The sequence below is a fragment of the Oncorhynchus clarkii genome, chromosome 6 (assembly GCF_045791955.1).
Source record: "Oncorhynchus clarkii lewisi isolate Uvic-CL-2024 chromosome 6, UVic_Ocla_1.0, whole genome shotgun sequence".
NCBI lineage: Eukaryota > Metazoa > Chordata > Actinopteri > Salmoniformes > Salmonidae > Oncorhynchus > Oncorhynchus clarkii.
The window spans coordinates 19,114,570-19,128,411 of record NC_092152.1 but is presented as its reverse complement, the minus strand read 5'-3'; the positions used below and the strand labels follow the sequence as shown (position 1 = coordinate 19,128,411).

General features: G+C 40.2%; 1 protein-coding gene across 4 annotated transcripts; it reads right to left on the bottom strand.

Annotated features, from left to right (window-relative positions):
- Positions 1 to 4,266: 4,266 nt before the first annotated feature.
- On the bottom strand, positions 4,267 to 13,842 carry LOC139410715 (alpha-1-antitrypsin-like). 4 transcript variants are annotated; one of them, XM_071156146.1, is made up of 6 exons: positions 13,694 to 13,842; positions 8,539 to 8,610; positions 5,785 to 6,672; positions 5,240 to 5,507; positions 4,969 to 5,116; positions 4,267 to 4,680 (listed from the first exon to the last, which is right to left on the bottom strand). In XM_071156146.1, exons 3-6 carry the CDS (start codon positions 6,662 to 6,664, stop codon positions 4,483 to 4,485), a joined length of 1,494 nt encoding a protein of 497 aa, XP_071012247.1. In that variant the 5' UTR covers positions 6,665 to 6,672; positions 8,539 to 8,610; positions 13,694 to 13,842; the 3' UTR covers positions 4,267 to 4,482. The 4 variants fall into 4 exon arrangements, with proteins under 4 accessions (XP_071012247.1, XP_071012248.1, XP_071012246.1 ...); XM_071156147.1 differs by lacking the exon at positions 13,694 to 13,842 and adding an exon at positions 9,217 to 9,289; XM_071156145.1 differs by lacking the exon at positions 8,539 to 8,610 and having other exon boundaries at positions 13,694 to 13,841.

Here is a 13,842-nt window from a genome sequence, read left to right as displayed (position 1 = left end):
TTTAATGCATATTCTTGATACCATTTGAAAGGAAACACTTTGAAGTTTGTGGAAATGTGAATTGAATTTAGGAGAATATAAAACAATAGATATGATAGAAGAAAATACAAAGAAAAAAACAACCAGTGTTTTTTTTACCACCATCTTTGAAATGCAAGAGAATGGTCTCTGTTATAGCCATCACTCTGGTTGTAATTCCGATAGTGTCCAGAAGATGGCAGCAGTGTATGTGCAAAGTTTCAGATGGATAACTTGGAGTATGACTGATCCTCAAGTCCCCATGTACATTTGGGAAAATCGTGAAGGAGACATTAACATTCATATTCTATTTATCTGTGAGAATATCGTCAAATCTGTATACTTGGACTTTGATTTAGCTTTCCAAGTATTAGTAGTCATATTATAAGTTCTACATTTGCAAAACAACCACTTTTAATAACTTAACCTCTAGCGACGAGCAATCCCGTATCCGGGAGCGTAATCATAGCCTCAAGCTCATTACCATAACGAACGTTTCCTATTCATGAAAATCGCAAATGAAATGAAATAAATATATTCCAACACAAGCTTAGCCTTTTGTTAACAACACTGTCATCTCAGATTTTCAAAATATGCTTTTCAACCAAAGCTACGCAAGCATTTGTGTAAGAGTATTGATAGCCTAGCATAGCATTAAGCCTAGCATTCAGTAGGCAACATTTTCACAAAAACAAGAAAAGCATTCAAATAAAATCATTTACCTTTGAAGAACTTCGGATGTTTTCAATGACGAGACTCTTAGTTAGATAGCAAATGTTCATTTCTTCCAAAAATATTATTTGTGTAGACGAAATAGCTCCGTTTTGTTCATCACGTTTGGCTAAGAAAAAGACCGGAAAATGCAGTCACTTACAACGCCAAACTCTTTTCCAAATTAGCTCCATAATATCGACAGAAACATGGCAAACGTTGTATAGAATCAATCCTCAAAGTGTTTTTCACATATCAATTCGATAATCTATCAGTGGTGGCAGTTGGCTTCTCATCAGAAGCAAACAGAAAAATACTGCAGCTGGAGATTACGCAATAATTGCAACGGAGGACACCAAGCGACCACCTGGTAGATGTAGTCTCTTATGGTCAATCTTCCAATGAAATGCCTACAAATACGTCACAATGCTGTAGACACCTTGGGGAAAACGTGGAAAACGTAAGCTGACTCCTAGCTCCTTCACAGCCATATAAGGAGTCATTGGAATGAGGCGGTTTCAAAAAATGCGGCTCTTCCTGATTGGATTTTTATCTGGGTTTCGCGTGTAACATCAGTTCTGTGGCACTCACAGACAATATCTTTGCAGTTTTGGAAACGTCAGTGTTTTCTTTCCAAAGCTGTCAATTATATGCATAGTCGAGCATCTTTTCGTGACAAAATATCTTGTTTAAAACGGGAACGTTTTTCATCCCAAAATTAAAAGAGCGCCCCCTATATCGAATAAGTTAATAGCTCTGAATATCATGCTGTCGTACAAGGTTTAAAAGCTACATTTTACGACATATACATGGTTTCGGGTACTCCCATAAAGCCCAACTCATTGGCTATCTAGCTAGCTTTGTTTGACCCCGATTGGTGCTTATTTGACAAAGATACAGTCGTTCAAGAGATGGCCGTCCGCATCATCGGTGTGCCATGAAGACGTCGTTCTCTAACCAAATATGGTGTCCTATAGGATATACTACAGAAGTGGCCAATAGTTTTGAGAATGACACAAATATTAATTTCCACAAAGTTTGCTGCTTTAGTGTCTTGAGATATTTTTGTCAGATGTTAACTTTGTCAGATGTCAATTAACTTCTGGGCCACATCCTGACTGATGGCAGCCCATTCTTGCATAATCAATGCTTGGAGTTTGTCAGAATTTGTCAGAACTTGACCACAAGTTCTCAATGGGATTAAGGTCTGGGGAGTTTCTTGGCCATGGACCCAAAATATTGTTGTTTTGTTCCCCGAGCCACTTAGTTATCACTTTTGTCTTATGGCAAGGTGCTCCATTATGCTGGAAAAGGCATTGTTCGTCACCAAACTGTTCCTGGATGGTTGGGAGAAGTTGGGAGAAGTTGCCCTCTGAGAATGTGTTGGTACCATTCTTTATTCATATTCTTTATCCCTTTACACTTGTGTGTATAAGGTAGTCGTTTTGGAATTGTTAGTTAGATTACTCGTTGGTTATTACTGCATTGTCGGAACTAGAAGCACAAGCATTTCGCTACACTCGCATTAACATCTGCTAACCATGTGTATGTGACAAATAAAATTTGATTTGATTTGTTCTTAGGCAAAATTGTGAGTGAGCCCACCCCCTTGGCTGAGAAGCAACCCCAGCACATGAATGGTCTCAGGATGTTTTACTGTTGGCATGACACGGGACTGATGGTAGCACTCACCTTGTCTTCTCCGGACAAGCTTTTTTCCGGGTGCCCCAAACAATCAGAAAGGGGATTCATCAGAGAAAATGACTTTACCCCAGTCTTCAGCAGTCCAATCCCTGTACCTTTTGCAGAATGTCAGTCAGTCCCTGATGTTTTTCCTGGTGAGAAGTGGCTTCTTTGCTGCCCTTCTTGACACCAGGCCATCCTCCAAAAGTCTTCGCCTCACCGTGTGTGCAGATGCACTCACACCTGCCTGCTGCCATTCATGAACAAACTCTGTACTGGTGGTGCTCCGATCCTGCAGCTGAATCAACTTTAGGAGACGGTCCTGGCGCTTGCTGGCCTTTCTTGGGTGCCCTGAAACCTTCTTCACAACAATTGAACCACTCTCCATGAAGTTCTTGATGATCCGATAAATGGTTGATTTAGGTGCAATCTTACTGGCAGCAATATCCTTGCCTGTGAAGCCCTTTTTGTGCAAAGCAATGATGACGGCACGTGTTTCCTTGCAGGTAACCATGGTTGACAGAGGAAGAACAATGATTCCAAGCACCACCCTCCTTTTGAAGCTTCCAGTCTGTTATTCAAACTCAATCAGCATGACAGTGTGATCTCCAGCCTTGTCCTCGTCAACACTCACACCTGTGTTAGCGAGAGAATCACTGACATGATGTCAGTTGGTCCTTTTGTGGCAGGGCTGAAAAGTAGTAGAAATGTTTTTTGGGGATTCAGTTAATTTGCATGGGAAAGAGGGACTTTGCAATTAATTGCAATTCATCTGATCACTCTTCATAACATTCTGGAGTATATGCAAATTACCGTCATGCAAACTGAGGCAGCAGACTTTGTGAAAATTAAGATTTGTGTCATTCTCTAAACGTTTGGCCACGACTGTACACCTCTAATGAAATAGTGAAGTCGTTTTACCTTCTAGGATCTCTGAGGAATAGATATGAATGTGATTTGACTCGTTGAAACAACGTTTAGGGTGAGATTTTCACAGTTTCATTTCTTTGCAAATTGAACTACAAATACAAAATCGATCGTGCATGTTATATGTACTTTTTTAAGACATGAAAAGGGATTTTAGCTAACAAAACGACAGTTCATGTTATCTCTGGGACCCTTTGGATGATAAATCAGAGCAAGATTTCAGAACGTAAGTACACATTTCACCTTCAGAGGTGAATTTATCAAACCTATCGCCGTCAAAAAACGGTTTTGGTGTTAGGAGCTCTCCTCAAACAATAGCGTGGCATTTTTTTTGCAGTAATAGCTACTGTAAATTGGACAGTGCAGTTATATTAACAAGAATTTAAGCTTTCAGCTGATATAAGACACTTCTACCAACATTTGTTGCTAAAATCTGGGATCTTGACATAACATGCTGAATGATTTACAACTGTCCCGTTGATGGGACGCCAATCCTTAATCCCAACAAACGTTCCTCAGAACTTTAGAGAACGTTCCCTTACGAGTCTAGTTAGGTCATTAACTAACATTTTCATAGCAATGTTCCTGTGATGTGCAAGGAATTTTTCCAAGAGACCATTCCCTTAATGTCAGCTAGAACTTACCCAGAACACAGTTACCATGTTCTCAGAACTTAATATATTAATGGTCTAGACACATTTCATGGGAACATTTCAGGAAAATGAATGTGTCCAGTTTTCTGTGGGTAAGGAGAATATTCCATGAACGTCCCACCAAACATGCACAGAACATGGTTACCATACCAAATATATTGTATTAATGTTCTAGACACGTTTCATGGGAACGTTGCAAGAACATGTATGTGTCCAAATTCTGTAACATGCTTCATTAGGCATAGAACCAAAAGATAAGAAGACTGGCAGCAAATGGTGATATGTATTTAATAGTATTTAATAGTACAAATATCCAGCAAAGTGAATACAGAGGATTTATACACTTGTTAACTTTGGGTTCCCAGGCTAGATTGACCCAGAAGAGTTTGGATGGGTTTGCTTACTGGTTTCCTAACAGCAGCACTTAGATTTCAATTTGTGATAATAGACCACATGTTTTCTGCAGCACAGGTTTTACATAGCACCGGTTTTATTTGTTGGCTGGGTTGATGATCTTGCCCATGAAGAGAATATTATTGGTTTCCCGGTCCATGACAAAGACCATGAATGGATGGTCGAACTTCAAGACATGGGTGTGTCGGGAGGAGAGGGGCATAAGGACCACACCTGTGGCAGCTGCTGTGGTCACTCCAGCCTCATCCACGTCCAAGGAAGCTTGTTGCACCACCTGAAAACAACCACACAATGCAGTCGGATGTACAGTACATAGGCCTAGTTCACATATAATATGTTCTAGGACAGTGATTCTCCCAGGACACCCTGGGGAGCCAGATAGAGCTTTCAGGGGTTCCTTGACAAAGCAGGGATAAAACTACCAATTGAAAATGACCACAACATTAAGGCTGTCAATACATGGTTGTGCTTGAGAGGTTAGTGCATTGCTGTTGCTGTATTGCTGTTGTTTCCCTGTATATTTATGTCTTTATGAATCACTGAGAGTGAATGAGTTCCCCACCTCTGAGACAGCCACCTTCAGTTCCTCTGATATTCCACTGAAGTCAGCTCGATCACTGAATATGTCCGGCATTCCGATTCCACTCAGAATGTCCTTGAGGGAGTATGTTGTGGTGATAGACAACTTGGGAACATATACATGATATTCCCTAAAGACAAACATGGACAGGAAGAAGGTTTTACTTGCAATGATTGTGATACGTAGTTATTTTACCCACCCAACGTTTATTAGTTCTATGAGAGTGGTGCTTAATGATTGAGACAGGTCATACCTGGCTTTCTTCCACCTGTGCCACTTGGTGATGTGGTTGAGGCATATGACCTCGTCCAGACTTGCGAGTCCCTTCTCCGGTAGCACCAACATCATGGACACTGAGTCGTTGTAGCGGAGATGCAGGATACTGGTGGAGATCTCCTGGTCGTAGTAGACGGAGAACCTCTTCATCATGCTCATCATCTGGACTGGAACAGTTGTGTTTTCATCCACATGAAATGTGTCCTCCTTTGTGTCTGCAGGGTTAAATGGAATCTCCCATTTTCCTTGAGAATTAGAAAATCGTAAAACATTTCAGGGTGTGATGAGTAAAAGTTACCAGACCAAAAGTGTTTTTTTGAGGGGGAGACCCACCAAAAGGTACAATGGCATCAATAACACCAACAACATCCAGAGACAAAAAAATCCATATTGACAGAGTTAGAAGGAATTGATTCCACAAGATCTGTATCCATCAAAGAAGTGAGCTCTACTTCATTTCAAGGACCTTATTTCATGTTTGTATTATTGTTTTTTGTCTAAAAGTTTGCAATATCCTCTTACCTTTGAAGTAAATGTAGCTGAGGAGGTACATGACAGTGGTTGGGTCCAGATCTTTGACTAACTTGTCTATCTTGCCTTTAGTCTTGTCCCCCACGTATGTATTGATTGTATCGATGGCCTTAGCAGTGTTGGTGAAGTCCACTGTGACACCCTCAGAAAGGTAGAAGCGCTTCAAGTCCTCAAGGAACTCAGGGTGTGGTGTAAAGGTGTTTTGCATGAAAAGTGCACTTCCTACGGTCAGGTTCACACCTATTTTCTGGTTGAGCTGTGTGAGGATGGTCTGGAAGGCTTGGTCCACCTGTTCTTGGGTCAGTAGGCTACTGTTGAAGCCCAGAACAGTGAAAAGCTGCTGGTGGGTTTGACCCTTGGCCCCCACAGACAGAGCGGCCAGGGCCAGGGACACACTCAGCGGGGAGAAGAACACGTTCTTGCCCTGGTTGTCAGGCTGAGCCACCAGCTGATTGTACAGGCTATAAGCAAACTCCAAGTTTCCTTGGATCACTGGTTTAGTGCTGTTGTCACTGGGCTCATGATGATGATGATGCCCGTGGTCTCGTTCGTGACCATGGTCGCGCCTGTCACCATGGTCATGGTCGCGCCCGTGACCGTGGTCGCGCCTGTCACCATGGTCATGGTCGCGCCTGTCACCGTGGTCATGGTTGCGCCCGTGACCGTGGTCGGGCCTGTCACCATGGTCGCGCCCGTGACCGTGGTCGCGCCTGTTACCATGTTCGCAGTCACGCCTGTCACTATGGTCACGGTCACCACCATGGTCGCGACTGTGACCGTGGTGGCGGTCACCTCCGTTACCTTTGTGACCTCTGACCTCTCCCGGGCAGAGCACTCCCATAACGATCCACAAACACAGGGCTGTCCTCATCTTGGCAACTATCACAAAGTAAAACATGTAGCATTAGTCAATCAATTTGGTGTCAATTCCACAATTAATGTCACTATCTGGAAGATGTACCGCTATTCAGAGGTCATTTCAATAATGATATAGGCTAAACCCATTGAATCTGGGAACACAACTTGGTAAAACTTTCTGGCCAGTGACATATACAGTGCCTTGCGAAAGTATTCGGCCCCCTTGAACTTTGCGACCTTTTGCCACATTTCAGGCTTCAAACAAAGATATAAAACTGTATTTTTTTGTGAAGAATCAACAACAAGTGGGACACAATCATGAAGTGGAACGACATTTATTGGATATTTCAAACTTTTTTAACAAATCAAAAACTGAAAAATTGGGCGTGCAAAATTATTCAGCCCCTTTACTTTCAGTGCAGCAAACTCTCTCCAGAAGTTCAGTGAGGATCTCTGAATGATCCAATGTTGACCTAAATGACTAATGATGATAAATACAATCCACCTGTGTGTAATCAAGTCTCCGTATAAATGCACCTGCACTGTGATAGTCTCAGAGGTCAGTTAAAAGCGCAGAGAGCATCATGAAGAACAAGGAACACACCAGGCAGGTCCGAGATACTGTTGTGAAGAAGTTTAAAGCCGGATTTGGATACAAAAAGATTTCCCAAGCTTTAAACATCCCAAGGAGCACTGTGCAAGCGATAATATTGAAATGGAAGGAGTATCAGACCACTGCAAATCTACCAAGACCTGGCCGTCCCTCTAAACTTTCAGCTCATACAAGGAGAAGACTGATCAGAGATGCAGCCAAGAGGCCCATGATCACTCTGGATGAACTGCAGAGATCTACAGCTGAGGTGGGAGACTCTGTCCATAGGACAACAATCAGTTGTATATTGCACAAATCTGGCCTTTATGGAAGAGTGGCAAGAAGAAAGCCATTTCTTAAAGATATCCATAAAAAGTGTTGTTTAAAGTTTGCCACAAGCCACCTGGGAGACACACCAAACATGTGGAAGAAGGTGCTCTGGTCAGATGAAACCAAAATTGAACTTTTTTGGCAACAATGCAAAACGTTATGTTTGGCGTAAAAGCAACACAGCTGAACACACCATCCCCACTGTCAAACATGGTGGTGGCAGCATCATGGTTTGGGCCTGCTTTTCTTCAGCAGGGACAGGGAAGATGGTTAAAATTGATGGGAAGATGGATGGAGCCAAATACAGGACCATTCTGGAAGAAAACCTGATGGAGTCTGCAAAAGACCTGAGACTGGGACAGAGATTTGTCTTCCAACAAGACAATGATCCAAAACATAAAGCAAAATCTACAATGGAATGGTTCAAAAATAAACATATCCAGGTGTTAGAATGGCCAAGTCAAAGTCCAGACCTGAATCCAATCGAGAATCTGTGGAAAGAACTGAAAACTGCGGTTCACAAATGCTCTCCATCCAACCTCACTGAGCTCGAGCTGTTTTGCAAGGAGGAATGGGAAAAAATGTCAGTCTCTCGATGTGCAAAACTGATAGAGACATACCCCAAGCAACTTACAGCTGTAATCGCAGCAAAAGGTGGCGCTACAAAGTATTAACTTAAGGGGGCTGAATAATTTTGCACGCCCAATTTTTCAGTTTTTGATTTGTTAAAAAAGTTTGAAATATCCAATAAATGTCGTTCCACTTCATGATTGTGTCCCACTTGTTGTTGATTCTTTACAAAAAAAATACAGTTTTATATCTTTATGTTTGAAGCCTGAAATTTGGCAAAAGGTCGCAAAGTTCAAGGGGGCCGAATACTTTCGCAAGGCACTGTATATGTGTGTGTGTGTGTGTATATATATATATATATATATATATATATATTGTACAGATGAACGTGGTACCTTCAGGTGTTTGGAAATTGCTCCCAAGGATGAACCAGTCTACAATTGTTTTTCTGAGGTCTTGGCTGATTTCTTTTGATTTTCCCATGATGTCAAGAAAAGAGGCACTGAGTTTGAAGGTAGGCCTTGAAATACATCTACAGGTACACCTCCAATTGACTCAAATGGTGTCAAGAAGCTTCAACGTATGAACAACTTTAGCAGTTTAGCTAATTAGCAACTTTGCAACTACTTACTGCTGTTTAGCTACTTTGCAATTACTTAGCATGTTAACTAACCCTAACCCTTTTAGCTAACTCTACTCCTAACCCTAACCTTAACCCTTTAACCTAACCCTTAGCCTAATTCATAAAATATTGTATGAATTGCAATTTGTAACATATCATACAAAGTGGATGATGGACATCCACAAATGAATACATACCATACGAAACATAACATATCATGTAATTAACTAAATGGAGTGTCTCTGATTTACGTACAGAATAATATGAAATTACAACCATTACAGGACCTAGTTTCCTGAAAGGGATGAAACTTATGCTTAGGAGTGTTTTAAGGATGCATCTTTGCTACAACGGCCAAAACACAACGCAGAGAGAATGTTCGCTAAGTGTGTTGTTAGACCATGTGTTGGTACGAAAGAAAAGCAGCGCTGCTTCTCCATTTAAATCTTACCTTAACATTAGAATTACTCCACACTACTGACAACGGATCAGCTCCGACCAAGAGAGATATTACTACCTATGGCTGCAAATATTGAGGCAGTTTATTATGCTCTAAATCACAGATTGGTCACATCATTGCGCACAAGTTGCACATCATAAAATATATTGAGGCAAAAACAGAACTCAATTGATTGAACATGAAATTGATTTCAATATGATTCAAATATACGTAGCCTATTTATCTTTTAATGCAGTCATCTCGGTTTTCATTTGAAGCCTATTTTTATCCTTCACATGTTTGTAACAATTGCAAAGACTTGATTCTATGTTTAGCATAGATCTTTTGTGAATAAAGCGACTCAGAAGGGCAAAAAAGCATATAACGACACACTTAGCTGTTTTATGAGTGGTCTGAGGCAGTAGGTAAATAACAAGCTTTACAAGTATAACTTTAGTAACGACGGTTTTGGGAAACAGCTCGGAGATTTAATAATGCTGCTGTGAAGGGTTAAATGATACATTTAGCCTTAATATGTTTTTGGGAAGGGCCCGGTTTCCCGCTAGCGATGGAACTCAATATTACGAGTAGGGTTGCAAAGGGAGGGTATATTACTGGAAGGTTTACCAGTAAACTACCATATTTTTGGTATATTTCAATAATGTTATGTACTGTAATCTATCACAGGACATGTATGGCCATTTTAGTCATTCAGATTATCACAAGTGTCTTTAATTATCTCTGGCCCTCTCTCTGGCCTTATAACATGTAAAATATATGAAATAATTACATATGATGATTTTAAAATACAAATATATAATGACAAAGCTGTAAACATTATCCTAAACCATAAACTTAGTGAATACCATTGGTGTTTAATATGAGGGTTTCAGCATGAAATATCCCTTTTTGGGGGGGGGGGGGGGGGGGGGCATGAAACTGGTGACAGCTGTGAAAAAAGTCAATAGTTGGACAAGTTTCAGAGGTAATTGAAAATAATGCCATTATTGATTAAATGCTTTTTTAATTAATTAGGCTATTTTCTCTTGAACCATAAGGTCTATCTATTAGAAACTCATAGACAATATGGACAGAGATATATAAAAAATGAATACTACATATGAATACATTTTTTGAAAGTTATTCAAGTATAATTTAGCAAAATTACTGAAGATTCTGGTGACTTTGTTAAATTACCGGTAGCTTTGCAACCCTACTTACGAGTGTTTTAATGATGTATCTTTCCTACAACGGCTGACGATCCCAAAACACCACGCAGCGATAACGTTCACCAAGTGCATCATTGGAGCATGTGTCTACAGTGAATTCGGATTTTATTACATTACAGCCTTATTCTAAAATTGATGAAATTCAATTTCTCCTCATCAATACCCCATAGTGACAAAGTGAAAACAGGTTTTTAGAAATGTTATTACAAATAAAAAAGATACCTTATTTACATAAGTTTTCAGACCCTTTGCTTTGAGACAAAAAGAAAATGGAGCTCCGTTGCATCCTGTTTCCATTGATCATCCTTGAGATGTTTCTACAACTTGATTGGAGTCCACCTGGGGTAAATTCAATTGATTGGACATGATTTGTAAAGGCACACACCTGTCTGTATAAGGTCCCACAGTTGACAGTGCATGTCAGAGCAATAACCAAGCCATGAGGTCGAAGGAATTGTCCGTAGAGCTTCAAGACAGGATGGTGTTGCGGCACAGATATGGGGAAAGGTTACCAAAAAAATGTATGTAGCATTGAAGGTCCCCAAGAACACAGTGGCCCCCATCATTAAATGGAAGAAGTTTGAAACCACCAAGACTCTTCCTAGAGCTGGCCGCCCTTCCAAAGTGAGTAATTGGGGAAGAAGGGCCATGGTCAGGGAGGTTTCCAAGAACCCGATGGTCCCTCTGACAGAGCTCCAGAGTTCCTCTGTGGAGATGGGAGAACCTTCCAGAAGGACAACCATCTCTCCAGCACTCCACCAATCAGGCCTTTATGGTAGAGTGGGCAGACGGAAGTCAGTCCAGTAAAAGGCACATGACAGCCCGCTTGGAGTTTGCCAAAAGGCACCTAAAGGACTCTCAGACTATGAGAAACAAGATTATCTGGTCTGATGAAACCAAGATTGAACTCTTCTGCCTGAATGCCAAGTGTCACAATTGGAAAAAACCTGGCACCATCCCTACGGTGAAGCATGGTGGTGGTAGCATCATGCTGTGGGTATGGTTTTCAGAGGCAGGGACTGGGAAACTAGTCAGGATTGAGGGAAAGATGAACGGAGCAAAGTACAGAGAGATCTTTGATGAAAACATGCTCCAATTCGCTCAGGACTTCAGAATGGGGCGAAGGTTCACCTTCCAACAGGACAACAACCCTAAGCACACAGCCAAGATAATGCAGGAGCGGCTTCGGGTCAAGTCTCTGAATGTCCTTGAGTGGCCCAGCCCGAGCCCAGAGTTGAACCCGTTCGAACATCCCTGGAGAGACCTGAAAGATTCTGTGCGGTGACACTCCCCATCCAACCTGACAGAATTTTAGAGAATCTGCAGAGAAGAACGGGAGAAACTCCCCAAATACAGGTGTGCTAAGCTTGTAACATCATACCCAAGAAGACTTGAGGCTGTAATAACTGCCAAAGGTGCTTCAACGAAGTACTGAGTTAAGGTTCTGAATGCTTATGTAAATGTGCTATTTCACTTTTTTATTTGTAATAAATTTGCAAAAATATATAAAAACCTGTTTTTTCTTTGTCATTATGGGGTATTGTGTGTAGATTGATTAGGGGAAACAACTATTTAATCCATTTTAAAATAAGGCTGTAACGTAACAAAATGTGGAAAAAGTCAAGGGGTCTGAATACTTTCCAAATACTTTTCTATACTGATAGAATCGAAAGATAATAATCTAAATTATTTTTTATCCTTCACTTTTTTGTAACAATTGCGAACATATTGGCTACTTTGTATTTGTAGTCAAATTCATTCTGAAATCGGCAGTCACAGAGAGACAGATAAGCATTGTGATTCTATATTTAGCGGAGATCTTCTGTGTATAAAGTGACACAGAAGGGCAAAAAAAACTCTAACGTGCTTAGCTGTTCTATGAGTGCTCTGAGGCAGGCAGTAAATAACAAGCTTTTTCAAGTGCAACTTTAGTAACGATAGTTTTGGGAAACAGCACGAAGATTTAACAATGCTCCTACAAAGGTTCTAACGATGATCTTAGCCATAAGATGCTTTTGGGAAACCGGGCCCAGAGCTATAGAGCCAGTTAACATTTCCCAGTGTAGAGATAGATAGCAGTAGAGTAGCCTACTCACCCTTCCAGACAGCAGCTTTGGCGTCTTAATTTGGACCAAATTCACTTTATATACTGTGTGTGGTTCATTTGGGATTGATCAGGGGTTGAACTTTGACATGTTTGTTTGGTACTGGCAAAGCCCCCATATTTAAAGAATGTAATCATTACCTGCTTAGGGGAGTGCTGACCACACATTTTTTTCATTTAGGATTGGCACAGGACACGACAACTAAAACTTTAAAAACTATATTGGACATGGGACATTGTCAAAATACATGTTGGATGATAACACACAGAGAATGATAGAGCTATATGTTGTTGTTCTGTTTAGTTATTTTATAAAACTCTGCAATTGATGTCTATTGTACATTTGGTGGTCTGCATGGTTAAACGTCTGTCTGGTACATTATAATGTGTAACAATGCAATAGTGAGCTCCTACTTCATTGGCACGCCAAACCACACTTGAGTAACCATTCATCAATTAATTATAGTGAAGCACCACAGGCTGAAATGACATTTTGTGCATTAAAGTACATTTTTTATTTTTAGGGAATTCGGCCCTTTAATATTAGTACTTTCAAAAAGCTAAATAAAAAAAGTCAAACTTAATGTAAATGTTTATCATACTACCGTCATAAAAAAAATGTAAAAAAATAAACCACATTCAAATGGACATAAATGCATAATTTCTAAACTCACTACATGTAATCATACATAATTTAAAAGCCCATTTCATAGATAATGTTACAAACTAGACTATAAGTTGTACCTTTGAAGAGACTGTGATTGGGTCTAAATAGGCTAAATTCATTGTACTTCTCTTTAATTGCCATTTCCCGAAAGTCTGACGCTAACTAATTTTTCTCAGATTCAGAAACATCTGCATTCACCACATGTTGTGTGGTTATCCTTAGATATATTCTCCAGACTTTGATTCTAGATGTTTTTTTTTTAAATATGCACCAATTTTATCTATTTTACAGATGAAAGAATCAAAAAAATATATATCCACAATCTGCTCTATACAAGTTGGGTACTGGAGTGTTGTAACAAAATTGCCTCATTTACATATTGTATTAAAATATTTCAGAAATGTTGTAATACAGAAAAGTTTATATTGGAGTCTATATTCAACTGGTAAAATAATTGTAAAAATACCATATTAGGGTGTGGTGCCTCGCCTTAATGAACTGCCTTGCACTACTCAGGAACATGCATCATACTGTACTGTCCACAAAATGTTTTAACACAGCAGTATAACAGACAAAAACACAGTATTAGCGGTAGTCAAAAGAGCAGCTTCCAAAATGCACTGTCTGCACTACTTATA